General features: G+C 61.1%; 3 protein-coding genes across 3 annotated transcripts in view; all 3 read right to left on the bottom strand.

Annotated features, from left to right (window-relative positions):
* LOC144279334 (alpha-1B-glycoprotein-like) overlaps nt 1-25,019 on the bottom strand; it is a 937,253-nt gene that overhangs the window by 182,974 nt on the left and 729,260 nt on the right. The gene's annotated exons all lie outside the window — the stretch shown is intronic.
* MYADM (myeloid associated differentiation marker) lies at nt 3,340-9,099 on the bottom strand. The gene is made up of 2 exons (XM_077840465.1): nt 8,975-9,099; nt 3,340-5,673 (listed from the first exon to the last, which is right to left on the bottom strand). The coding sequence occupies exon 2, from the start codon at nt 5,660-5,662 to the stop codon at nt 4,757-4,759; it is 906 nt and encodes a 301-aa protein (XP_077696591.1). The 5' UTR covers nt 5,663-5,673; nt 8,975-9,099; the 3' UTR covers nt 3,340-4,756.
* ODAD1 (outer dynein arm docking complex subunit 1) lies at nt 13,216-23,198 on the bottom strand. The gene is made up of 14 exons (XM_077840438.1): nt 23,132-23,198; nt 21,788-21,887; nt 20,625-20,814; nt 17,695-17,817; nt 17,220-17,333; nt 16,593-16,660; nt 15,881-16,068; nt 15,604-15,738; nt 15,288-15,370; nt 14,690-14,858; nt 14,198-14,361; nt 13,653-13,756; nt 13,370-13,448; nt 13,216-13,266 (listed from the first exon to the last, which is right to left on the bottom strand). Exons 1-14 carry the CDS (start codon nt 23,196-23,198, stop codon nt 13,231-13,233), a joined length of 1,620 nt encoding a protein of 539 aa, XP_077696564.1. The 3' UTR covers nt 13,216-13,230.

Raw genomic sequence — 25,019 nt, 5'->3', positions numbered from 1 at the left:
CCGTTCCCCTCCCGAGGCGGAGGCGGGGGTGAGGAGCGCAGGGGTGTCCCTGGGGCGCGGTTTTCTGTTGGTCTCACACCAGCCAGCAGGTGTCGCTGCAGCCCCAGCGTTTCTGCCGGTTCCACACTGGGGAGCTGCAACCCCGGGCCGGGCTGGGGCAGGGCCGGATTAACCTTGTGTGACCCCATGGGGGCAATGGGGCGCGGGGTGGGGGGGCGGTCCCCGGAGCGAGGGGCCGGCCGGGGGCAATGGGGCGCGGCATGGGGGGGGCGGTCCCCAGAGCGAGGGGCCGGCCGGGGGCAATGGGGCACGGCGTGCGTGGGGGGGCGGTCCCCGGAGCGAGGGGCCGGCCGGGGGCAATGGGGCGCGGCGTGGGGGGGGGCGGTCCCCAGAGCGAGGGGCCGGCCGGGGGCAATGGGGCACGGCGTGCGGGGGGGGGGCGGTCCCCGGAGCGAGGGGCCGGCCGGGGGCAATGGGGCGCGGCGTGGGGGGGGGGCGGTCCCCGGAGCGAGGGGCCGGCCGGGGGCAATGGGGCGCGGCGTGGGGGGGGGCGGTCCCCGGAGCGAGGGGCCGGCCGGGGGCAATGGGGCGCGGCGTGGGGGGGGGGCGGTCCCCGGAGCGAGCGGCCGGCCGGGGGCAATGGGGCGCGGCGTGGGGGGGGCGGTCGGTCCCCGGAGCGAGGGGCCGGCCGGGGGCAATGGGGCGCGGCGTGGGGGGGGGCGGTCCCCGGAGCGAGGGGCCGGCCGGGGGCAATGGGACACGGCGTGGGAGGGGGGCCGGGGGCAATGCGGCGTGGCAGGGGTGGCCCCGCTCCTCCTCGCCCAGTGCGGGGCACTATTTACAAACCAGCAATTGGCAGATGCACAGTGGCCCGCCTGGCCCTTTGCTGCCAGTGTGCCCCTTCCCCCCTGGGGCGGGCCCAGGCCACGCCACGCACACATCCCCCCCAGTTCCAGAGCCCCCCTAGCCCCACTATGCCCAGCACCTCCTCCCCCAGGCCCTCCCACAACTGCCCAGCACCCCCCACCGAACCCCACTCCCTAGTGCCCCAACACACACATCTTCCCCACCCCCTCACCGCCCAGCAGCACCCCAGATTTCCCACAGACCCACTCCCCCGTGCCCTGCCTCCAGGCCGCACGCACCCGCCGTGCTGGAGGGGTGGGGAGGATGGAGGGGTGTGGGGGAGGAATGGAGGAAGGGCTGGGTAAAGGGACAGGTCGGGGGTGGATGGGGTCGTGGGTAAAGGGAGGGATGGAGGGGTTGGGGGGAGGGAGGGCGTGCTGGGGGCAATGGCTGGACGATGCCCCAGTGCATGCTGGGCTGGGGCAGTGTGGGGTGCTCTGCTTGCTGTGGGGCACCCCACGTGGGTCCCGTTCAGCCCCTGAACCAGGCAGCCCTTGGGCAGGTGAAGGTGCTTGCAGAGAATAGCTGGTCCCTGACTCACACTGCGGACACGCCCCCCCCCAATAAATCTCCCTTTCCTGAGAACAGATTGACTCATCCAGGCTAAAAATAGTGTGTGTGTGTGGAGGGGGTGGGGGGAACGGGGCTGGGACTGGGAGCCAGGACTCCTGGGTTCTCGCCTCAGCTCTGAGAGGCTTCTTGGTCCAGAATCAAGTTTCCCACATCCTGCGTCTGGTCGGGAACCCCGCTGCACCCCACCCCACGCTGCTCCCACCCCAAGGCCGAGCAGGGCTCCAGCCACGTTTCTCAGTGCAACAAGTGAAGACAGAACTGCTCCGGCCCACACAAATTCCAGCAGAAATCCCGGCCCTTGCCCATCTGCACATCCCTGTCCTCGGGGAGAGGCTGACCCGGACCAAAGGTACTGCCCTGGCCCAGCAAATGGGCCTGCTGGCCCTCGCGCCTGGGAGGCTGGCCGGTGTATTCAGAGCCATGCCCGGCATCCTGGCTGGGGTCTGTATCGAACCTCCGTGCCCCTGGCAATGTCCTAGACTTGAGGGTCTTAATGAGCGTCTCTTGTTTCCACGCACGCCCCTCAGTTGCCAAGGCAGCTTCGGGGTTAAGTGACCCCAGAACCTGCTATCGCGTCTCCCCCACCCCACTCCGAGCCCACTGGGCCTAGCGCCCCAAAACTCAGGGTGGTTGACAGGCCATTCGGCCTCAAAGCTTTACATGAACCATTTACGCCCATGCCTAGATACGGGCCCGGAGCCTACAATGCCACCGCTATGGGCAAGAGGTCTAGTGGCTAGAGCGGGGGGGGTTGGGAACCAGGACTCCTGGGTTCTCTTCTTGATGCTTTCCCCTCACCGTGGAGGACACAGCTGTCAGGGGAGGAGAAGCCAGGAAGGGGTTAACACTAGCCAGACAGGGCTGTTTGTAGGAATCGCCTAATTCCAGGCCCTGCCTTGCCCGGCCCCTTCTGGCACCAGCCCCGGGAGCGCACCCTGGCCAGCTCCTCCCAGCGCTGGAAAACAGAGCCCCCCACCTATACATAGCAATGACCTCATCCGGTGCTGGGACCGCGGCCAGCTCTGGGGTGGGGCGCAGGGGCTGGGTGTACAGGGACCCCTCGCCCGGTGCTGGGACGCGGCCACCTCTGGGGTGCGGTGGGGGCTGGGTATATGTGGACCCCTTGTCCAGGGCTGAGAAGCGGCCGCCTCTGGGGCGGGGCGTGGGCCTCTGCGCGTCCCAGTGTGGTGACTGGAGTTGCCACCGCGGGAGATGGTGACATATCCTCTCTCTGGGTCTTCCCCCGGCCCATCCCTACGCAACAACAGCTGCGTTCAGAGAGCTCCCCACAGCGGAAACGGAGCTCTGAGCTGGAATTTCCACTGGGCCGGACGCCCGTCCGTCCCCACGCCCAGCCTCAGCCTCTGCAGAGAAACAAGCCTTTCACTGACGGGGGGCTCCCCCCCCATGCCCCCTCTTCTGTGTTCACCCCACCAGCCAGCCTGCCCCCCAATTCTTGGGCAGGATCAAAGCCAGCGCCCCCTAGAGGGAAAAGGCCCCATTGCCCACCCCCTGAGCCAGCAAGTCCCTGCCATGGGGCCAGATGGGAGCTTGGGCCCCCTACAGGGGAAAGGCCCCGCACCCCATTCCCTGCCCCCCTAAGCCAGCCAGTCCCTGCCCTGGGGCTGGATGGAATCCAGCTCCCCCTAGAGGGGAAAGGCCCCGGGCCCCGTTCCCCGCCCCCCTGAGCCAGCCAGTCCCTGCCCTGGGGCTGGATGGGATCCAGCGCCCACTAGAGGGGAAAGGCCCTATGCCCCATTCCCCGCCCCCCTGAGCCATTTTGTCAGGATAACCCCAGCTTATCCTTATCAGCAAAGCTCTAAACAGGAGAGACGACAGACAAACACAAAGTACCTTTCAGTCATTTATTGTTACCTCCCGTTTTCTCTCTATATATTTATACGTATATAAACTCCCCCCGCCCCATAATTTGCTAGGTCAATTGTGACACAAACACTTGCAACAAAGACCATAATACTTTTTGTCTGCGTTTATACCAGTGTAAAAAATAGATGTATAAAAAAACCCAGATGAACGATACAAAGAGAGAGACTGGACCAATGTAAGCAGCTAACTACATTCTAGCACTGTGAGGCACAGATCCGGCAACATCACCTTTAAGATAATGGCCGGCAGGACTATTTAAAACCCCTGGATAAATATTCAAGAACCAAGCAAATGGGGTTTTTTTTTGGTGTTTGTTTTTTTTTAATTTCCAGCTAGAGGGCTGATTCGGTGATTTACCTTTAAGACTCCAGCAGGCAAGAATTTCTGACCTCCAGACAAATATTTTCATTAAAGGCTGTGTGCTGTTTAACCACTGGTGGCTTTTTCTTAGGAAGGTACCAGAGTGCACCCATTACCTTTAAGACTCTGGCAGGCAAGCATTTTTAACCTCCAGACAAATATTTCCATTAAAGGGGAGTCGTCACCTCTTTCCCACCCTCCCCACTGTTTCTCCCCCTACTTCTGCTGGGATTGGAGGTGCTGGGTTTAAAGGCTCCGGCGCCCACTGGGCCCTGCTAGTCAGGCCACCGATCTTTCATCTGCTGCAGCTCCCGCTGGATAAAAGGCATAGAATGGCCGGTGATTACCCATGATTCCTCCCCCACTCCCGCCCCCCAGCCACTGTGGAGGGGAGCCAACGGGCTTCTCAGAGGGCCAGGCTAAGGCAAAAAGGATAACACTTATTACAAGGGAGTGGGTATGCCAGGACGGGCAATGCTGGAGAGGAGGAGAGGGGGGAGAAAAGAAGAAGGAAAAAGAATGAAAGTGAGAAAATAAATGAGAGAAAAAGAACAAAAGACCAAGAGAAAGAAAAGAAAGTGAGAGAGAGAGCTCCAAGAAAAGAAGGAATAAATGAAAACGATCGAAAGAGAGAGAAAGAAAATAAACAAATAAATACATGACAGGAAAGAATAAATGAATTAATGAGAGGAAATGAAAGAAAAGAGAGCAAAGAAATAAGAAAGAATAAGAGGGATAAAGGAAAAGAATCAAGGAAAGATAAAGACAGTAAATGAAATAGAAAAAAATGAATTATTATGAGAAAGGAAAAGTACGAAAGAAAGAAAAAGAAAGAAAGCATCAAAGAGAGAAGGATAAAGAAAAAAGAAAGAAAGATAAAGACAATAAATGAAAGAAAAAGGATAAAGAAAAAGAAAAGAAAAGAATAAATAAATGAATGAGGGGCAAAACAGACGGATGAAATCCAGAGAACCCGCTGGGAGACCAGCCCTTGTCCCCAGCACTCAGCCGGTCCAGCAGCCCCCGGCGACTAGGCCTGGATGAAGATGAGCCGGGCAGAGTACACCAGGTCAGCCAGGTAAACCAGCAGGTTGATGGCCGTCAGCACAGCAATGGCCACCCACTTATCCCAGTAGCAGAAGCTGTGGCTCTGGCAGAAGGAGGGCCGGCGCGGCTCACCGCCCTGCTTGCGGTCGAAGCTGTAGATGGGCCAGATGACGGTGGCCGTGGCGTACATGAGCACGGCCAGCAGCGTGTAGCCACTTAGGAACTTGTTGAAGGCACAGGGCAGCCAGCCGGTGCACTCCCCGATGCACAGCACAATGACCACCAGCGAGAGGATGAAGCAGATGCAGTAGACGGCCAGGCACCACTTCAGCGCCTCATGGCGGTCGTAGGAGACCGGCTCGCTGATGAAGACAAAGATGATGCAGGCCACGAAGGTCTCCACCACCTTCAGCAGCCCGGGCACGGTGGCCATGTAGCCCGTCACCTCACCCGGCTTGGCCCGGGTCATGGTCACCTCCACCGAGTAGGCCAGGCAGGTGAGGCAGGAGAAGACGGTGGCCGCGATGCGGTAGTCCTTGGTTTTGCCAGTGGCGCGGCCGTTCTGGATGTGGGTGACCGGGTAGATGACGGAGGCCGAAAGGCACATGAGGGTGGCGTACATGGCGAAGGTGATGGGGAAGTTCTTCCAGGAGACGGGCATGCGGTGCTGGAGCCCCACGAACTCCACCACCAGAACCAGCAGCGTCACGGCGAAGCAGAAGCACCAGCAAAACATGCACCAGTCTCCGTTACGGTCGTGCCAGCCCCCCTCGTGCACCACCAGGCTGAAGGTGACGCAGGCGAAGAGCACCTCCAGCAGGCGGACAATGCCCACCTGTGAGGTCAGGGCCTGCGTGTTGCCCACAGACTTGGTGCGCTGGATCGGCATGGCGGGGTCACCTGGGGAGGAGGAGATGGGGGGAGAGAGTCAGGGCGTGTTACGGGAATCCGGCATATGAACAGAGCTGGGCAATCTCCATCCACTCCAGCAGGGGGCAGCAGGGACACACACACACTCCCACCCCCCAGGGCCTGTCTCCGCAGCAGGGGGCGTCAGACACACGCAGAGCCCAGCTGCTCCAGCAGGGGGCAGCAGGAACAGACACACACACACGAAATAGGGGGGCCGTTTCTGTGCCTCTGTCCGAGGCGGACGCCCCATCCCCAGTTGCCGGCAGGGCCCGGCTGAGCTGACCCTGGGGTTCGTGACCCAAGTGCCCTGTGGGGAGTGCCAGGCTGAAAAACTTGGGGAGAGGGGGCTGGGGGCCAGGACTCCTGGGCTCTCTCCCCGGCTCTGAGTGGGGAGTGGGGGCTAGTGGTGAGAACACGGGGAGGCAGGAGTGTGCATCTCTGTACCATGAATGGGGTGGGGAGGAGAAAGGGAGATGGAGGAAGAGAGCGGCTGAACGAAGGAGTGACGGAGGGCTCTGGGCTGGTACAGAAAGATGGGTTCGTGATGGGGGCCCCCTGAGGCTGCGTGGCAGAGAGGGGGATGGGTCCAAGCCATTCCAGGGGCACTGCCAGGCACAGGGCAAATTCACAGAGGGAAAGATCTCCCGCCACCAGTCCTGGGAGCCGACGCCGCCCCCCTCCGGCCCCGCCCGGGTCCTGGGAGCCGACGTCCCCCCCCTCCGGCCCCGCCCGGGTCCTGGGAGCCGACGCCCCCAGCCCCCAACTCCAACAGCTGGAATTGCTCAGCCAGGCCTAGAAATATTCTGGCAGGGAGCAGGGGAGCGGGGGAATACACTTAGGTCCCCTCCCCCAAAACCAAGCGGTCAGACGGCTGCTCCCCAATATGCCCCGCTGCCACCCAGTGCTGCCCCCACTTCCTTCCCCCCAGCTTCCACCCACTGCCCCCCCCGCTTGCTTGGATGCAGGGTGAAAGGGTTACAGCCCCTCCCACCTCTCAGTCCCTGGGGCAGGCCAGGAACCTTCAGATTGAACTGGGGGGGGGGGGGTTAACGGGCCCCACATGGTTTATGACGGGGGGGGGAGGGAGGAACTGAGAGCCGGACGCTGGGAGGGAGACCTGTTCCCATACCCCAGTCCTGGGGTCCCTCCACTGTGGAGCAGTGGGCCCAGCAGATGGTAGGGGAGGAGGGTCTAGTGGTTAGAGTGGGGCAGGGGGGAGCGCTGGGAGCCAGGACTCCCGGGTTCTACCCCTGGCACACTGTGCACCCTCTGCACCACTCCGTCCCCTCTGTCTGCCTCAGTTTCCCCACCTCCGAGGAGAGAAGGGGCTGGGAGAACCAGTCAGTCAGTCAAGTTAATTAGACACTGACAGCCGGGGTGATGGTGAAGGCGGTTAACGGTGCCAGTAGGAGCCCTGTCATTTCCTCTCGGTCCCTCCCTAGCACAGATCTGCTGTGTGGGTGCCTGGCAGGCGGGAGACTCACCCCGCCCCGGCCCTGCCCACGACGCTGGGGGCCAGACACTAGATCCTGCTCTGCCTGGGAAGAAACTAGGCAACTGGGCTGGGAGCCCTACTCCTCCCTGACCATGGAACCCAGGAGTCCTGGCTCCCAGCCCCGCCCCTCGCCCCCGCAACCAACCCACCCACTAGACCAGTGCTTGTCTGTCTCAGAGCCACTCCCTTGGTCTCTCGGGTAGTGCTGGGCTGGGGGCCAGAGAGGAGGGGCAAAGGGAGGGAGGGAAGGGCAGTGGGGGGGGGGGTGACTGAGGGGGCGGGGGGCAGCCTGCAGCCGCTGCCCTTATAAGGCCTAGAGAAAACCCAACCCCGGCATGTTATTTTCCACCTCACGTCGGCATTTCAGGGCCTTGGGCGCAGGCCTGGAAGGGCGAGAGCTCCAGGATGCCAGGATTCTGTCCTGCCCCTGTGCAGGCAGTGGGGTCTAGGGGTTAGAGCAGGGGCTGGGTGCCAGGACTCCTGGGTCCGTTCCCTGGCTCTGTTACTGCTTTGCTGGCCTACCTGGGGCGAGCTACTACCCCGCTCTGTGTGTCTGTTTCCCCAGCTGGGAAGCGGGGCTCACGACCCCACACCTTCCTGCACCGAGCGCCCTACGGGCGCCTGGCGCTGGCCCAGGGCAGCGGGTCCCCAGAGTGCCACCAGCCCGGATGAAAGCCCCCCCCCTTCGCCAACATTTCAATTTACGCCTCCCTGGGCACTGGCCCTGCTCAGCCGCGGGAAATCCAGGTCTCGGCTTTCTATACAACCCTGCTGATGCCAGGGCCCCACCCACTCTAACCACTAGCCCACACTTCTCTCACCCTAGCCCGCAGAACCCGCCTGGAGGGGCTCCTGCATTGCCATGTTGTGCTACCTCCACCCCAGCCGAGCAGGGGCAGCTCTGAGCCCTCCCTGTAGGGGGCAGCGGGACAGACGGACACGCCCCACCAGCCCCTGCAGGGCCCACCTGCCAGTGCGACAGACAGACACTGCCTGGTAAACTCCTTCCCCCAGCCGTGACCCCCCCACCCCGCCCATGTCACTCAAGGGGCCGGGAGATCAGGGGATGAAATATATGGGGTCACAGTCATTCCCCCCACAATTCCCTCTTCCAGGGGGCTGAGATTCTACAGCTCCCTCCTTTTAATGGGGTAACCCCCCCGGCAAAATATTTACCCCAGTGATGGGCCAAAATCGCTGTGGGGGGATATGTTAAGAGGCATGGGGGCAGTGTCCTGTGGTGGGGCTTTTTGGAGGGGACAGAGGGGTAGCCCCACAAATCCTGCACCCCAGGTTTGACAGTCCCCGCCCCCAAATTTCAGTGCAGACAGGGTGTGGCTGGACCCTGAGCTGCCTGGAATAAACTGCCATTGACAGGGTGTGGCAACCCCCCACGGAGGGACCAAATCCCCCCACCCCCAAATCACATCCGGCCCCTTCAATCCACCAGAGAGGAGGGTCATCCCACCCACTGCAGCCCCCCCCCCCGGTACTCCACTCACCCCCCACTAAACCCCTCACTTTCAGACCCAGCCCCCAGAAATCCTCCCAAGCCACACACCCCTCATCCTCCCCACAGCCTCCCCAAAACGGTGATACCCCCAAAAAGTTCCGCTCACCCCCCCCAAAATAACCCCTCGGTTCCGATCCAAGCCCCACACCGAGTGTGACCCCCCCACACACACACCCCGCTCCCAGAGCTGGGGAGTCCCCCAGACATGTTTCCATTACGCTCTAGGCGCGATGTGTAGGAAGCTGGGGGCGGGGGGGGAACGCATGGAGCAGGGTATTTACCTCGCTGGGGGGCCCGGAGAGGCGGCTGGGGGGCTGGAGCGGATCTGGGGCGCTGGTTCCTCCGCTGCGCGCTAGCTGCAGAAATTTTGAAGCGTGGGGCTGGGCGGGGAAAGGGGGGGTCTCTCCGCTCCGGGCGGGGGCAGACACCCCGCCCAGCCCAGCCGGGACAGCGGCGTCCACGTGCCACCCCGGGGAGGGTGGGGCAGCGTGTGTGTCCCCGCCCCACCCCACCCCACAGGCAGAGACGGGACCCCCGGGCATGGACTGCCTGGACTAGGGACATAACCCCCTGCCCGTGTCCCCCCCATGTTCCCCCGTCTCCCCTCGCCCCGGCAGACACACCCCAGAGCTCCCCACCATACACACAGCCCCCCGTGCCCCAGAGCGCCCCACCCCCATGCACACAGTCCCCCGTGCCCCAGAGCTCCCAGCCCCCCCTGCACACAGCCCCCCGTGCCCCAGAGCTCCCAGCCCCCCCTGCACACAGCCCCCCATCCCCCAGAGCTCCCACAGCCCCCTGTCACACTCCAGAGCTCCCACTTCCCCATGTACACCCCCCCATACCCCAGAGCTCCCCACCCCACCATACACACAGCCCTCCGTGCCCCAGAGCGCCCCACCCCCATACACACAGTCCCCCCTGCCCCAGAGCTCCCAGCCCCCCCTGCACACAGCCCCCCGTGACCCAGAGCTCCCAGCCCCCCCTGCACACAGCCCCCCATCCCCCAGAGCTCCCACAGCCCCCCGTCACACTCCAGAGCTCCCACTTCCCCATGTACACCCCCCCATACCCCAGAGCTCCCCACCCCACCATACACACAGCCCTCCGTGCCCCAGAGCGCCCAACCCCTATGCACACAGTCCCCCCTGCCCCAGAGCTCCCAGCCCCCCCTGCACACAGCCCCCCATCCCCCAGAGCTCCCACAGCCCCCCATCATACTCCAGAGCTCCCACCCCCCCATGTACACCACCCCCCCTACCCCAGAGCTCCCACCCTCCCATGCACACAGAGTCCCATAGCCCAGAGCTCCCAACCCCCAGCGCCCCCACATGCACCCCGGTCCCCATGCACCCCAGAGCTCCCCACCCCCAATGCACACAGCCCCCCCATCCCCCAGAGCTCCCACAGCCCCCCATCATACTCCAGAGCTCCCACCCCCCCATGTACACCACCCCCCATACCCCAGAGCTCCCACCCCCCCCATGCATACAGAGCCCCATAGCCCAGAGCTCCCAACCCCTAGCGCCCCCACATGCACCCCGGTCCCCATGCACCCCAGAGCTCCCCACACCCCATACACAGACCCCCCCATACCTGAGAGCTCCCCATCCCCAGCGCCCCCCACATGCACCCGCTCCCCATGCACCCCACAGCTCTGCACCAACCCCTCTCCCGCACACACCCTATCCCACCCAGAAACATCAACCATTTCAGAAGGGTCTGAGAGGGATGGGGGAGATTCACCCTAAGGGGATGTGTGTGGCGGGTGCTCTGGGAGGGGGCAGGATACAGGGGCGGATCCGAGGGGAAGGGCAAGGTACAGGGGTGGATGGGCCCCGGGGCGGATCCGAGGGGCAGGATACCCATACCAGGGTGGATGGGCCCCGGGGGCAGATCTGGGGCAGAGAGGGGGAAAGGGAGCGAGCCAGGGAGGGTGCGGTGCAGGGCCGGGGCCTGCCGGAAGGTTGCTGTGGCGTTGCTCAGAGAACAAAGGTGTTTCCTGTCTTTGCGGTAAGTGTCACATCACTTCTGCATCAGTCCCCCCAGCAGTGCCCAAGCCGGGACTCCGGCGCTGCGAGCTTCCCCGCAGCAGTGCCCCACGGGCTGTAGCTGTGTTTGGGGGGACTGTTTTTTGTTCCCATGGTGACGGGAGGGGGAGGGGCTCCCCGCTGCGCACAGCTGCACTCCACATCTGGCTCAGCTTCTGCCACCAGCGGGCGGGGCAGGGGGGACAGCAGCGCCCCTCCCCCAATGCAGGGATGTCCCACAGGAGGCCCCGCCCCTCCCGGATGTCAATATTTGGTTGCCCGGACAACCCTAGTGCCGCCCCCAACTTCCATCACCTGACACAGGGGGTCTCACAGGTCCTCGCACCCCGACCCGCTTCTGACAACGACAATTAGGGCACCTAACGCCAGCCCTGGCGACCCCATGATAACGGGGTCGAGACCCACAGTTTGATAACACCCGTCCTGACCCCTAGAGGGCCCCTCCCCCTGCCAGCGCGGCAGAGAGGGGCAGGGTCTAGTGGTTAGAGCGGGGGGCGGGGGGCTGGGAGCCCGGACTCCTGGGTTCTCTCCCTGGCTCTGGGAGGGGAGTGGGGTCTAGTGGTTAGAGCAGGGGGGCTGGGAGCCAGGACTCCTAGGTTCTCTCTCTGGCCCCGGGAGGGGGGCGGGCTCTAGTGGTTAGAGCAGGGGGAGCTGGGAGCCAGGACTCCTGGGTTCCCTCCCTGGCTCTGGGAGGGGAGTGGGGCCTAGTGGTTAGAGCGGGGGGGCTAGGAGCTGGGACTCCTGGGTTCTCTCCCCAGCTCTGGGAGGGGAGTGGGTTAGAGCAGGAAGAGCCTGGGAACCAACAGAGCACTCTGAGCTGCCTTTTAGCGCTGCAAGCCAGGAGGAGCCCCCCTGAAAAGAAAATTCCCAGCCCCTCCGCCCCCCCACTCGCCAATCCCCCCACCCCCCATGCTCCCTCCACAAGGCAGCCGCTGGTTCCACTTCCTCTTTCCTTGGTGGCAGCAGGAACAGAAGGTTCATTCACCCCCCAGCCCGGGCCCAAAGCTCCCTGGAAGTGGCGGGGCAGGGAATGGGGCTGAGGGCCTCTCCCCCGTGGGGGCTGGCAGAAAACGAGACATGGGGCCTTTCCCCTCTTGCAGGACCTGCCCCATTACTGGGGCAGAGCTGCCTCCTGTGGCCAGAGCCGGCATTGCAAGAAGCAGCCAACACCTTTCAGCGGCTCTCCTGGGGCCCCCTCCCCTCAGCCCCTTGGTTACAGCAGGGACGGCGAGCCAGGACTCCTGGGTTCATTAACTGGCTCTGGGAGATTCTGGGCGGCAGGGAGCGGGGCAGGGGCTCAATAGGGGGTGCTCTGCTTTGACCATCAGCGCTGGCCCCAGTGCAGTGCTAGGGGACATCAAGCCAGGGGTCCCCATATACCCAACCCCCGCACCCCACCCCAGAGGGGCTGCATCCCAGCGCCGGGCGAGGGGTCCCCAGATAACCAGCCCCCGCACCCCACCCCAGAGGGGCCGCATCCCAGCGCCGGGCGAGGGGTCCCCATATACCCAACCCCCGCACCCCACCCCAGAGGGGCCGCATCCCAGCGCCGGGCGAGGGGTCCCCAGATAACCAGCCCCCACACCCCACCCCAGAGGGGCCGCATCCCAGGGCGTGGGGAGCTCACACAAACGCCCTGCAGGGGGCAGCACTGTTTCACACAATACAACCTTGTGGGGTTTATTGCTGATTCCATCCCTCCACTGATACAATCCCGCCACTGATTCCCATGCAGCACCCTCCACTTTGGGGTTGGGGGTCTGCCCTCTCCTGGTTCGGGGCAGGGGGGGGAGAGAAATTTTCATCTCACCGGGAGGGGGCATCCTCGCTCCACATCTGGGCATGCTCCTTGGGGACCATCTGGCTGTGGTATGTGGGGGGACATGGTGTGCATGGGGGGGGTATCGGGCATCTGGAGCACACCAATTTCAGAGTGTGAAATTAACGAGCTTCCATCCATGATTGATTGGCAGGAGAGACCTGAAGATTAGACAAGATTCCCAGAGTGGGGGTGTGGTTTTGGGGGGACAGTGGGAGTGTCTCACCTTGCAACCCCTCCCCCCCACACACACACCCACTCCCCGCTGTCGGGCCAAAGGAACCGGCCACTTCAGCAGATGGAAAGGGGGGCAGCTTGATCTGCTGTGGGCATCAGTATTGGGGGTTCCCCCCAAGGCTCCCCCAGATCTAGGGGGACAGGCAGCCTGGGAAGGCAGAGGGGATGATGGTGGTGGGGTGTATTCAACTGGAAGAGGGCAGAGGTGGAATTCAGCCCCAGGACAGCACCGAGTGGGGACAGGGATGGGGGGAAAGGCAGAGAAAGAGGGGACCATGGGGTGTGGGGAAGCAGCACACACTACAGGAGTCTGACCGGGATGCTATTTGTCACAGGAGACCCAGCTCCGACTCCAGCCCCGGCCTCAGGCCTCCACGGGGTGCCGGGCCCCCCCAGCCGCCCGCAGCCCCCCCGGCTCGGTGTACTGGGTCTACTTGTGAGACGGTGTCTCCTCCTTGCTCAGCACCTGTGGGGAGGCAAACGAGATAGCTTGTTTCAGGAAGAATGGGGGAGGGAACCCAGGAGTCATGGCGCCCAGCCCCCTGCTCTAACCACTAGGCCCCACTCACCTCCCGGAGGATGCGGTCTCTCAGTTCACTGTGGGTGAGGGGTCGTTCCTCTTCCTCACTCCCAGCTTCATATTCCTCCCTGCAGGGGGAGAGAAAGAGAATGAGGGGGCTAAGTATGTGTGAACCCCACTGCCTCCTGCGGAAGACAGAACCCAGGAGTCCTGGCCCCCCAGCTCTACCCCATCCCTCTCCTGGGTCAGGTCTTTCTAGATCATATGTGCTGTGGGTGGGAACCCCCACCCCCGATCCCATGGCTGTAGGGGGTTGGGGGCACGGTGCTTACCCAGCAGTGGGGGGCCGTAGGGGGTACGCTTTGGGGTCATAACCCACCATCTGCCCCAGGAGCAGTCGAGCCGTCTCTTCAGGGTGGTAGGGCAGATCATAATTCTGGGGGGAGGGGGAAAAGGTTGGGAGATGGTCTGGGGGTGGGGGGGCTCACTTCCTGCCCCCCCACAACCTCCTCGGACCATCCCATCCCCCTGATCCCTGCTCCAACACACATACCCCCACCCCATCCCACTCCCTGCTCCCTCCCACCTGGGACGGATCTCCCCAGCACCAACCTCCACACTTCCTCCCACCTGACACAGACCTGCCCTCTCTGCCCCATCCCACCCCCACGATCCCTCCACCAGCACAAATCTCCTGCCCCTGGTTTCCCCATCCCATCTCCCAACTCCCCCCTCCCTGCCCCCCCATGCCACCGTCCCATCCCCCACCACTGTTGCCAGTACAGATCCAACCCCAGCTTCACCCTATCCACAACGTCCTATCCCCCAGCACACCCCTATGCAGAACCCCGCCTCCCCCCATCCCAGCTGCCCATACCTTGGAGGCCAGGTAGGAGCGCATGGCCAACAGCTCGTGGGCCCGCTGCTCCAGGAGACCCAGGAACACGGAGATGTTCCTGTCCTGCACCACAGCCGAGCCCCCCAGCGCCAAATCCAGCTCCGAGCACTGACAGTCCAGCTTCCTGAACAGCGACCTGATCCCTGCCAGGACAGACAGACAGCCGAGATGCCTGGGTTCTACCCATAGCTTAGGGAGGGGGAGCTGGTGGGTCAGAGCGGGGGATGGGAGCCAGGACTCCTGGGTTCCTTCTACCCCTGGCTCTGGGAGGGGAGTGGGGTCTAGTGGTTAGTGGAGCAGGGGGGCTGGGAGTCAGGGCTCCTGGGTTCTCTCCCCAGCCCTGGGAGGGGATTTGGGTCCAGTGGTTAGAGCAGGGGGCTGGGATCCAGGACTCGTGGGTTCTACCCATGGCTTACAGAGGCGATGGGGGTCCCGGGACCCCAAACCCCACCCCCCTCCCTGGCTCCATACCCTCTTTGAGCTGTTCCAGGGTTTTCCTGACCACCTTCTCTTTGCTCAGCAACTCCTGGGCCTCCTGCATGACAGCCTCCTGCTGCATCTCCAGTGCCCGGGTCTGCGCCCACTGCTCCTCCTGCTCCTGCTGCTTCTGGGCCTGCACCTCCTGGATCTCCCGGCGCACCTGGGAGGCAGCAGAAGGGTACAGGGAGGGCACGGGAGCGGGGAGGGCATGCAGTGCCAGGCATGGCCCTCCGAGGGGAGGGGGCAATTTGGCACCGCCATGGAAGGCAGCAGGGCTGTCTATGGGGGACAGGGCCCCCGGGGGCAGAGCCATGGGGGACAGAGTGAGCAAGGCTGTCTATGGGGGGCAGCGTCACTATGGGGGGGAGTGGCGGGCAGGACAGTCCATGGTGCAGAGGGACCTGGGGAGGAGTTGGGAGGATGCAGGGCTTTCTGGGGGAGCAGGATGCTTGTGGGTAATGGGGGATAGTGCCTATGATGGGGGAGAGTGGGTGGCAGGGCTGTCTATAGGGGGCAGAGCCCTGGAGGGTGTTGGGGGCAGGACTGTCTGCGGGGGGCAGAGCCATCGTTGGGGGCAGGCCCCCCTCACCTGGGTGATTCGCTCTCCCAGTCGCTCCAGCTCGTTGTTCTGCTCGTTGACGTAGATGAACTGGGCGAAATTCCGGTCCTCAACTGGGAGGGGGAAGGAGTGTCAGAGCCCCTGGCTGAAGAAACTCCATAGACCCTCCCTCCCGACCAGAAAGGCATCTCCCCCGACACACCCCTCCATTTCCACCAGAGCCAGCCCAACAGACCCCAGCCCTCGGACTGGAGAGAGAGCCCCCTGCCCTGGGGCTGGATCAGAGCCAGCGCCCCCTGCAGGGGAAAGGCCCTGTGTCCCCGGAGCATCCCCTGGTGCCCCTCACCTGCTATGAATTTCTCCACCAGCACATCCAGGTCGTCCTCCCCTGTCAGCTGTTGGATCTCCTTAAAGGCGGTTTCATAGGATTCCAGCAGCTCCTCCCTGGGGTCCCGGTGCTTCCCCTCGGCCTCTTCTTGCTCTGAACGGGGAGTAAACCGGACACGGTCAGCGCCCCTCAGCCACCAAACCTAGGCGTCCTGGCTCCCAGCCCCCCTGTTCTAATCACTAGACCCCATTCCCCTCCCAGAGCCAGGAGAAAACCCAGGCGTCCTGGCTAGTACCTCTCTTGCGCTTGGACTCCAGCGCCTCCTGGGTGAACGTCCGCTCCTGCACCTTGATGTCCAGGAAGTGACGTAAGCGCCGGTCGTGGTCCAGAACCCGCTGCAGCTCCTTCATCTCGGCCCCATACTGGGCCAGGTCCTTCTCCGCCTTCTCCCGCAGCTGCCCCAGCTTGGTCTGGGCCTCGTCCCTGCAGGAGAGGAGGGGAGGGGAGCAATAGAAGTGGGTACCCTGCCCACAGACAGCCTGCAAAGCCCTTGACAGAACCCAGGCATCCTGGCTCCCAAACCCCACCCTCCCTCTAACCACTAGATCCCATTCCCCTCCCAGAGCCAGGGAGAGAACCCAGGCGTCCTGGCTCCCGCACTCTATACAGTAGGAGATACCAAGACCCCGGCCAACCCTGCCCTTTCCGGGGCCCCATGGAGGATGCAGGGGGGCTCAGTCTCTGCAGCCCGTCTAGCCCTTGGCTGCTGCTGGAGGGGACAGTACCCTGGGGCAAGATCAGACAGGCTAGTGACATGTGCGCGGATGGGATGGCCAATCCTGAGTGCACAGGGCAGTGGGGGGGGGGGAAGTTCTGGGGCCAGCAGAGGGGCACCCTGGGGACACGAGGGATTGCTGTGGGTCTCCTTGGCACCAGGTGTCCAGCAGGAGGCGCCATGGCCAGCAGGGGGCACCGCTGGGCCAGCAGGGGGCGCCCTGGGGCCCTACCTAGCATCAAAGGCCGAGGAGGAGGAGTCAATCACTGCTCCAATGGCTTTCCGCGTCTCCTGCAGCTCCTGGGAATCAAGGGGAGAAGGTCATGGGCTTCTGGCAGCCAATCAGTTCCCTCCGTTCTGGCCCTGTGTCACAGCAGGATCTCTGTCAGCCAATCAAATCCCTCCGTTCTGGCCCTGTGTCACAGCAGGACTTTCACTGGCCAATCAGACCTCTCCATCCCACACCAATTTCTTAACAAGACCTTTGTTGGCCAGTTAGATCCCTCCATTCCATGCCTACTTCCCACTGGGGCCAGCATCAGCCAACCACAATTCTTCATTTTATGTGCATCACCAGCCCTACTGGTGGGTGGGGCCAAACTCTGTGTGCTCCTCCCAGTGGTGCCCATTGGTGCCTCAGTTTCCCATGCTGGGCTTGGTGGGGCCTGATGGATCCCTGGTCACCATGTGACAGGCCTGGTGCAGGGGGTCCGTGCAGCTCGAACCATGAAGGGAAAGACGGGGTTAACAGCCACCACCACCGGCTCTAACCGTTAGACCCCACTCCCCACCCCTAAGCCGGGGAGAGAACCCAGACGTCCTGGCTCCCAGACCCCTGCTCCCCTGGCAGAGCTCTCACCCTCTCCAGCCTGCGGTAGAGGTGTTCGAAGCGCCCACGTTCAATACGCAGGGTCTCCAGCTCCTCGCGCAGGCCGGCGTTCAGCGCCAGCTGGGAGTTGAACCGGGCTGATGCCTGACACGCGGGGGACAAGAAGCGGGGATGCTGGCATTAGCCCCCCCCCCCAAGGGCCCAGACAGCTGGAGGAGCCGCCCAACATGGAACAAAGCCTCGCTCCCTAGGGCCGGCAACGACACCTAGTCCCCTCCCCGAGCCAGGAGAGAACCCAGGCGTCGTGGTTCCCGTCCCCCCTACCCTCCACTCTAACCACTAGCCCCCACTCCCCTCCCCGAGAGAGAACCCAAGCGTCCTGGCTCCCAGCCCCCTGCTCTAACCACTAGACCCCTCTCTCCTCCCAGAGCTTGGGACAGAACCCAGCCCCCCCCGCTCTAACCACTAGGCCCCCCTCTGGCAGTGACAGCCCTACCCCCCTCACCTTGTCCAACTGGTTCTCCAGGGTGCGCACCCTCCTCTGGCCCTGGGCCTTGTGCCGCTGGCTGACTCCTGCGCTGCCCACCTGCTTCGCCAGCCCCGCCAGCCGCTTCTCCCAGCTCCGGATCTGCCAGCGGGGACACATCATTAGGAACCACAGCCCAAGTTCCACAGTCTCACCGCCTGGGGTGCCCCATAGCACCCCCGAGAGTTTCTGCGTGATGCCCAGCAGTGCCCTTTGGGATGGAGAGAGGAAGGGGGGGGGCCTCTTAGCCTGATCCCCCAGGCTCTGTCCCAGAGCATGCTGGGATGCACTGTAGCATCATAAGAACGGCCATACTGGGTCAGATCAAAGGTCCATCAAGCCCAGTATCCTGTTCTCTGACAGTGGCCAGTGCCAGGTGCCCCAAAGAATGAAGAGACAGGTTATCATCAAGTGATCTATGCCCTGTCACCCAATCCCAGCTTCTAGCAAACAGAGGCTAGGGACACCATTCCTGTCCATCCTGGCTAATAGCCATTGATGCACCTATCCTCCATGAATCTATCTAGCTCCCTTTTGAACCCCGTTATAGTATTGGCCTTCACAACACCCTCTGGCAAGGAGTTCCAGAGGTTGACGTGTGTTGCGTGAAAAAATACTTTCTTGTGTTTGTTTTAAACCTGCTACCTATTAATTTCATTTGGTGCCCCCTTGTTTTTATATTATGAGAAGCAGTAAATAACACTTCCTTCTTTACTTTATACGACTCATGATTTATAGACCTCTATCATATCCCCCCTTAGTCGCCTCTTTTCCAAGCTGAAAAGTCCCCGTTTTATTAAACTCTCCTCATATGGAAGCCGTTCTATACCCCTCATTATTTTTATTGCCCTTTTCTGAACATTTTCCAATTCCAATCTATCTTTTTTGAGATGGGGCAACCACATCTGCACGCAGTATTCAAGGTGTGGGCATACCATGGATTTTATATAGAGGCGATATGAGATTTTCTGTCTTATCATCTATCCCTTTCTCGATGATTCCCAACATTCTGTTCACTTCTTTGACTGCCGCTGCGCATTGAGTGGATGATCTCAGAGAACTATCCACAATGACTCCAAGATCTCTTTCTTGAGCGGTAACAGCTAATTTAGACCCCATCATTGTATATGTATAGTTAGGATTATGTTTTCCAATGTGCATTACTTTGCATTTATCAACATTAAATTTCATCTGCCATTTTGTTGCCCAGTCACCCAGTTTTGTGAGATCCTTTTGTAGCTCTTCGCAGTCTGCCTGGGACTTAACTATCTTGAGTAGTTTTGTAACATCTGCAAATTTTGCCACCTCCCTGTTTACCCCTTTTTCCAGATCGTTTATGAATATGTTAAATAGGACTGGGCCCAGTACAGACCCCTGGGGGACAACACTATTTACCTCTCTCCATTCTGAAAACTGACCATTTATTCCTACCCTTTGTTTCCTATCTTTTAACCAGTTACTGATCCATGACAGAACTTCCCTCTTATCCCATGACTGCTTATTTTGCTTAAGAGCCTTTGGTGAGGGAACTTGTCGAAGGCTTTCTGAAAATCTAAGTACACTATCGCCACCGGACCCCCCTTGTCCACATGCTTGTTGACCCCCTCAAAGAATTCTAGTAGATTGGTGAGGCATGATTTCCCTTTACAAAAGCCATGTTGACTATTTCCCAACAAATTATGTTCATCTATGTGTCTGACAATTTTGTTCTTTATGATAGTTTCAACCAGTTTGCCCGGTATTGAAGTCAGGCTTACTGGCCTGTAATTGCCAGGGTCACCTCCGGAGCCCTTTTTAAAAATTGGTGTCACATTAGCTATCCTCCAGTCATTTGGTACAGAAGCTGATTTAAATGATAGGTAACAGATGACAGTTAGTAGTCCTGCAATTTCATATTTGAGTTCCTTCAGAACTCTTGGGTGAATACCATCTGGTCCTGGTGACTCATTACTGTTTAGTTTATCAATTTGTTCCAAAACCTCCTCTAATGACACCTCAATTTGGGACAGTTACTCAGATCTGTCACCCAAAAAAATGGCTCGGGTTTGGGAATCTCCCTCATATCCTCAAGAGTGAAGACCAATGCAAAGAATTCAGTTAGTTTCTCTGAAACGGCCTTATCGTCTTTGAGTGCTTCTTTAGCATCTCGATCGTCCAGTGGCCCCACTGGTTGTTTAGCAGGCTTTCTGCGTCTGATGTATTTTAAAAAAAATTTGCTATTACTTTTGGAGTCTTTGACTAGCTGTTCTTCAAATTCTTTTTTGGTTTTTCTAATTATATTTTTACACTTCATTTGCCAGAGTTTATGCTCTTTTCTATGTTACTCATTAGGATTTATCTTCCACTTTTTAACGGATGCCTTTTTGCCTCTCACTGCTTCTTTTACTCTGTTGTCTAACCACGGTGGCTCTTTTTTGGATCTCTTACTATGCTTTTTAAATTGGGGTATACATTTAAGTTGAGCCTCTATTATGGTGTCTTTAAAAAGTTTCCATGCAGCTTGCAGGGATTTTATTTTTGGCACTGTATCTTTTAATTTCTGTTTCACTAACCTCCTCATTTATGTTTAGTTCCCCTTTCTGAAATCGTTCAAGGCCTTGTGGGTAATTCCCCACATAGCATTGTGGGATAGAGGAAGAGCCACACCAAGCCTCCCCTCCAACCCCACCCCACCCTGTCCACTCACCACGGAACAGGAGAAGGGGGAGCCCTGCCAGGGACACAGTCTGATTGCCGCAGCCCCACTCCTGTCCCTGAGCCAGGAGAGAACCCAGGTGTCCTGATTCCCAGCCCCCCTGCTCTAACCATTAGATCCCACTCCCCTTCCAGAGCCAGGGAGAGAACCCTGGAGTCCTGGCTCTCAGCCCCTCTGCTCTAACCACTACACCACCCTCCCAGGCCAATGGTACCTCATGGTCTAGCTGCGCCACTGTCCTCCTCTCCGTGGCCGCCTGCTCCTCCACCTGGTCCTGGTGTCGCAGCAGGGCACGCAAGCTGCCAGCCTTCTCCTGCTCCCGCTGCCTGTTGGCACGGCCCTCCGCCACCTGCAGCTCCCGCAGCAGCCCCTCCCGCTCCTTCTCTAGCCGTTGCAGGTCGGCCCTGCCGGAGACACCAGGGTGTCCAGCAGAGATGGGGGGCAGGGAGAGGCGCCGGGTGGTGGGCAGCGCCGGATGGTGGCAGTGGTGGGGCCCCATGGCGGAGGGTGGAGGGTAAGCGGAGGCGGCAGGGGCTGGAGCTACTGGAGGGTGTGGAGCTAGTGTGTGTGATTGTGTGTGTGATCAGGTGGGAGATGGTGTGTGTGTGATCTGGTGGGTGTCAGAGAGATCTCGTGTGTGATCTATGGTGCTCCGTCATGTGTTGGTGGGATCTTGTGTGATCTGGTGTCTGCACAGTGTTGTGTGCAAGTGAGATCTAACGTGGGATCTTGTGGGCAGGTGAGTCTGGGTCACCTGGTTTGTGTGTAAGCTACGGTTTGATCTAATGTGAGAGTGTGGGTGTTCGAGAGTGTGGGTGTTCAAATGTGCGAGTGTGATCTAGTGTGAGCTTGTCTGACTGTATGCATCTGTGTGATCCACTGTGTGTGATCCAGTGTGGGACTCGTGTGTGTGATCTCGTCTGAGCAAGTGTGAGCATGGGGGAAGGGGGAGGGCAGAGGGCAGTGACTCAGCCTAGTGTGTGTGTGTAGTGGTGGGGAGTGTTGCTAGGTCCACGTGGGTTGTTAGGGGGCTGAGTGTTACATCAATAACGCATCAGTGTGCAGAGGGGAGTGCGTCAGTCTGTGTTACAGCGTGAGGGGAGTGTTCGTTGCGTTGTATAGGTTTGTGTGTTGAACCTGCCCCCCAGCCTAGTGACCCCAACCCCTGGGATCTTTCCTGGGTCCCTCCCCCTAACCTAGTGATCTCACCCCCAGGGATCATTCCCAGGCCCCTCCCCACAGCCCGGTGACCCTGCTGTCAGGGATAATTCCCAGGTTTCCTGCCCCAGCTCGGTGACCTGGGCCCCAGGGATCATTCTTGGGTCTCCTGCCCTAGCCCGGGGACCCTGGCCCCAGGGACCGCAGGGGGGTACCTACAGCTGCTTGCGGATGGTCTCCTGGGACTGCAGGGTGTAGGCATGGCGGTCGCCCGCTAGCAGCCGGAACTGGCGCTGCAGCTTGGCCAGCTCACTCTCGGCTGGGGGCGTGAGATGGGGGGGTCAGAAAAGGGAGGAAGGAAATAGTTAGAGAAGGCAGCAGACGAGTCTGAGGCCTTTGTCATCTGAGGCCAAGATTCTTTGTCTTGTCACGCCAAGGCCCCGTGACATCACGCCAAGGCCATGCCCCGTCACGCCAAGGCCTCATCATGTCATGCCAAGGTCTGCCATGGCCTCACCCCATCCCATCACGCCAAGACCCCTTATCATACCAAGGTCCCACTTCCAAGGTTCGACATCTTGGAGTGAAGCGTTGGCGTCATCCCAGCCATGGGACAATGCCCCACGCCAGGACAGAGTTGGGGGTGGGATATCTGGGGATCGGAGGGGCTAAAGGCAGAGGGCAGGGCCGGGTTCTGATCTCAGCCCCAACCCCCCTCGGGGCCAATGCAGAGTCACTCCCGACTGCAATGGGGACAGAGCCAGGTTCTGATCTCAGCCCTCTGGGGTCAATCTGGAGTCACTCCTGTTTGCAATGGGGGCAGGACCAGGTTCTGATCTCAGCCCCCTGGGGTCAATCCAAAGTCCGTTAAGTGCAGTGATCTGGCTAAGTGAGGTGCTGCCCCCATCCCCAGGGGCAGGATTGGTCCTCTGGCCACCAGCCCTGCTGCCCCCCTCCCAGATGCCTTCCCCACAGCCTCTGGCATCCTGGCAGGGAAGGACACGTCCCTCAGCGTGGGGGGGAACCCCTTGCCCTGGCTGGGCTGATGGGGTAGTGCTGGGAGGGCCAGGGTATTGTTACCACCAGCTCCTGGGACCGAGGGCACGGGGCAGGGGTCAGACAGAGACGTGGGGCAGGGAGAGAAAACAGGGCGGGCACCAAAGTGGCAGGGTCATGAGTAGGGAGCCCCATATGGCACTGGAACAACATGCTGTGGGGCACTGGACCCAGAGAACAGGGGGTAGGGCCACACAGCAGTACTGGGCATGGGGCCATGCTGGGGGTAGGGCCATGCAGAGTGCATGGGGCGGGAAGGCCATGGGGTGGGTACCAGGGGGCAGAGCACGGAGAAGGGGCCGCACAGGAATCACTGTGGGGGCAGAGTACAGGGGGCGGGGGCCACACATGGGCACTGGGCGGCAGAGTACAGGGGGCGGGGCCACGCTGAGGGCAGCGGCAGCGAGTCCAAGCCGGAGGCAGTGGGGTAGCTCCCATTCTGTCTGCTGGCAACCAGGAGATGCCAACCCGTAGACTTCCCACAAAGCCCTGGGGCAGAGCCATTACCGATGCCCTCCAGGTCCAGGTCGCTGCCCTCCGAGCGGGTACTTGAGGCGGATCGGTGCAGTGGCATCTTTTCCTCCTCCTCCTCGCTGACAGGTGGCCAAGAAAGAACAGTGAGGAGAGAGAGAGAGGGCTTTTAACTGGATCCCGGCTGCCACGGCCCAAAGAGAGACGGGGGTGCAGGGGGTGTGGCTGGACATTGGGGGCACGCCGGGGGTGCCCAGCCCAGCACTGGGGCATCAGGAGAGGGGGTAACCTCCTGAGGCTCTGGGGCAGCCCTCGCGCTGTCAGGCATGTGGCTGATTCTGGGGTGGGGCGTCGCGAGCCGAGGCTAACGCTGCCCCCATCCCCCACCTCGTGCTTTGGAGGGGCTGGAGAAGGCATGGGGTTGGTGCATAGGGGCTAGGAGGGTTTAAGGAGTTGGTGGGGTGGGATTGGGGGGGAAGGTTCAGGGAGCTGTGGAGTTTGGGAGGCGGTCATTTGGGAGCAAAGGATCAGGTGGCTGGGGGCAGATTCAGGTGGTCAGGGCGAGTTTTGGGGGAAGGTTCGGGGGGCTCAGGGGAGAGTTTGGGGGAAAGTTCAGGGGTCAGTGGTGAGTTGGGGAGAAGGTTCGGGGGTCGGTGGTGAGTTGGGGAGAAGGTTTGGAGGCTCAGGGGAGAGTTTGGGGGGAAGGTTCAGGGTGGGGGGAGATCTGGGATCCAATTTCCTTCCTAGCCCCAGTACTCCCCACCCTTGGGTGCAGGGATTTACCTCACTCTCCAGCAGCCAGTCCGGGGGGGGATGGTCAGTGGGCTCGGGACAGCCCGTGCCAGGCACAGGGAGGTGCGGGGATCACGCCTGGCCTCTCCTCGCCTGCCAGCATCCCGGTCCCCACTACCCTGCACTGCCCAAGTTGTTAGCAACCGTCTCCAGGAAGCAGAAATACCTCAGCCAATGAGGGGAGAGGACAGAGCCCTGTGGGGAGAAAAGGAGGGCGTGTCAGATTAGGGGGAACAGGAGAGCCATGCTGGAAAATCCTCTTTATTCCCCCCACCAACCTCCCACCTCCCTTTCCCCCACTCCACTCCACCCCACACCCAACCCCTCTCCCACCTCCCCACCCCACTCCAACCACAAACACACCCCCATCCCTCCCGCCCCCAGCCATGCAGAATGTCTACACTGCAGGGGGGGACAGAGGGCTGGGAGCCAGGACTCCTGGGTTCTATCCCCGCTCTGGGAGGGAAGTGGGACCTAGTGGTTAGAGGGATGCGATGGATGGATGAACAGGGACTCAGGAGGTATTTATTTCCAAGCCAGGCCCCCAGGTGCCTGTACCAGGGATGGCAGGTTGGGGTGGGGTCCTGCTGGGGTGGGGGATGCCAGGATGTGGGGGAGGAGCCAAGGGACAGCAGAGCTGGGGCCACAGGGTGAGGGAGGACACTTGACACTGCCCCCTTCCCCAGCGGTTCTGTGTCCCGATGGGATGGCTGCTCTGTCACGACCACAGGGGGCGCCATTACTGCTCAGGGTTGTTTCATTTCACCTCGGCGCCCTCAGGCCACGCTAAGACTCTGTCCCATGTTTGCCCCCTCCTGTCATGCCAACACACCATCAGGTCACGCCAAGGCCCAATTACCCCAAAGCACATCAGGTTACAGCAAGACACCATCCCATCTGACCATGGCCCCAGAAGCTCCCGCTACACCCCAGCTACAGCAGGCCATGGCAAGCCAAGGCCCCATCATGTCACGCCATGGCCCCACTACACCACGGTCCTGACAGGTCACACCAAGGCCACATCACTCCACAGTCCTGCCACACCAAGCACATGGGAGGTCATGCCATCATGCCAAGGCCCCATCCAAGTCCCCAGCTGGTCACACCAAGGTTCCAGCTGGTCACACCAAAG

Source organism: Eretmochelys imbricata, chromosome 23, assembly GCF_965152235.1.
Source record: "Eretmochelys imbricata isolate rEreImb1 chromosome 23, rEreImb1.hap1, whole genome shotgun sequence".
In the NCBI taxonomy this organism is placed as follows: Eukaryota; Metazoa; Chordata; order Testudines; family Cheloniidae; genus Eretmochelys; species Eretmochelys imbricata.
The sequence above is the reverse complement of the archived record's forward strand: the minus strand, read 5'-3'. Positions and strand labels throughout refer to the sequence as shown.